Source organism: Dipodomys ordii, unplaced genomic scaffold (genome assembly GCF_000151885.1).
Source record: "Dipodomys ordii isolate 6190 unplaced genomic scaffold, Dord_2.0 Scaffold130, whole genome shotgun sequence".
Classification (NCBI taxonomy): Eukaryota; Metazoa; Chordata; class Mammalia; order Rodentia; family Heteromyidae; genus Dipodomys; species Dipodomys ordii.
The window spans coordinates 3,841,764-3,842,510 of record NW_012267346.1 but is presented as its reverse complement, the minus strand read 5'-3'; the positions used below and the strand labels follow the sequence as shown (position 1 = coordinate 3,842,510).

General features: G+C 68.4%; 1 protein-coding gene across 2 annotated transcripts in view; it reads left to right on the top strand.

Moving 5' to 3' along the window:
- Positions 1 to 451: 451 nt before the first annotated feature.
- Mylip (myosin regulatory light chain interacting protein) overlaps positions 452 to 747 on the top strand; it is a 20,759-nt gene continuing 20,463 nt past the window's right edge. For both annotated transcript variants that reach the window (XM_013030445.1, XM_013030444.1), the window contains exon 1: positions 452 to 727. In XM_013030445.1, the coding sequence (XP_012885899.1) occupies positions 641 to 727 (87 nt within the window). In that variant the 5' untranslated portion in view covers positions 452 to 640. The remainder of the gene's footprint in view (positions 728 to 747) is intronic.

The window sequence follows — 747 nt, the reverse complement described above, 5'->3', positions numbered from 1 at the left end:
TTAGGTTCGGGGTTGCGCCTTCCCCTCTTTGCTTTCACCACCCAAACGCATTATTGAAGCCACCCGAGGCTGCAGGGGGACTGTGGCAGCTCGGCAGCGCTTAATCACCGTCAGTTCCAGCCGGGACAGATAGGCGTCCTGGCCCCAGCCCCGGGTGATCTTTGATCATTTGCTGAGAGCAGCGTCGCCCAGCGGGCAGAGGCGGCCGGGCGCGTTCCCGGCCTCTCTCCTTCCGCAGCTCGCGGCGCCCACAAGCTGCCACCTCCCCAGGCGGCCTGGGTAACTCAGCCGGCACTGGAAGGCCGGCCCGCGGTCCAGCGGACCCTCTTATTGGCTGACTGGACGAAGGAGGAGGGGCATGGAGGCCGTGATTGGCTGGGGCTCGAGTCGGAGAAGGCGGGGCCTCTATATCAGAAGAGCGCCGGCCGCGGCGCAGGCAGTTGAGCTGCAGGAGTGCGGCCCCGCGACGGAGCCCCGGGGAACCGAGCGGGCAGGAGGGCGGGTGGCCGGGGACAACCGATCTTGCAAGGGCTTGCACCTTCCGAGGGCTGGGGCTGGGTTCGAGCGGCGGCCAGGCGACTGCCCCGCGTACACCAAAGAGGAGGTGGCGGTGGCGCCAGCGGCCGCGGCGGCCCCAGCCATGCTGTGCTATGTGACGAGGCCGGACGCGGTGCTGATGGAGGTGGAGGTGGAGGCGAAAGCCAACGGCGAGGACTGTCTCAACCAGGTGAGGGCGACAGCCCGAAG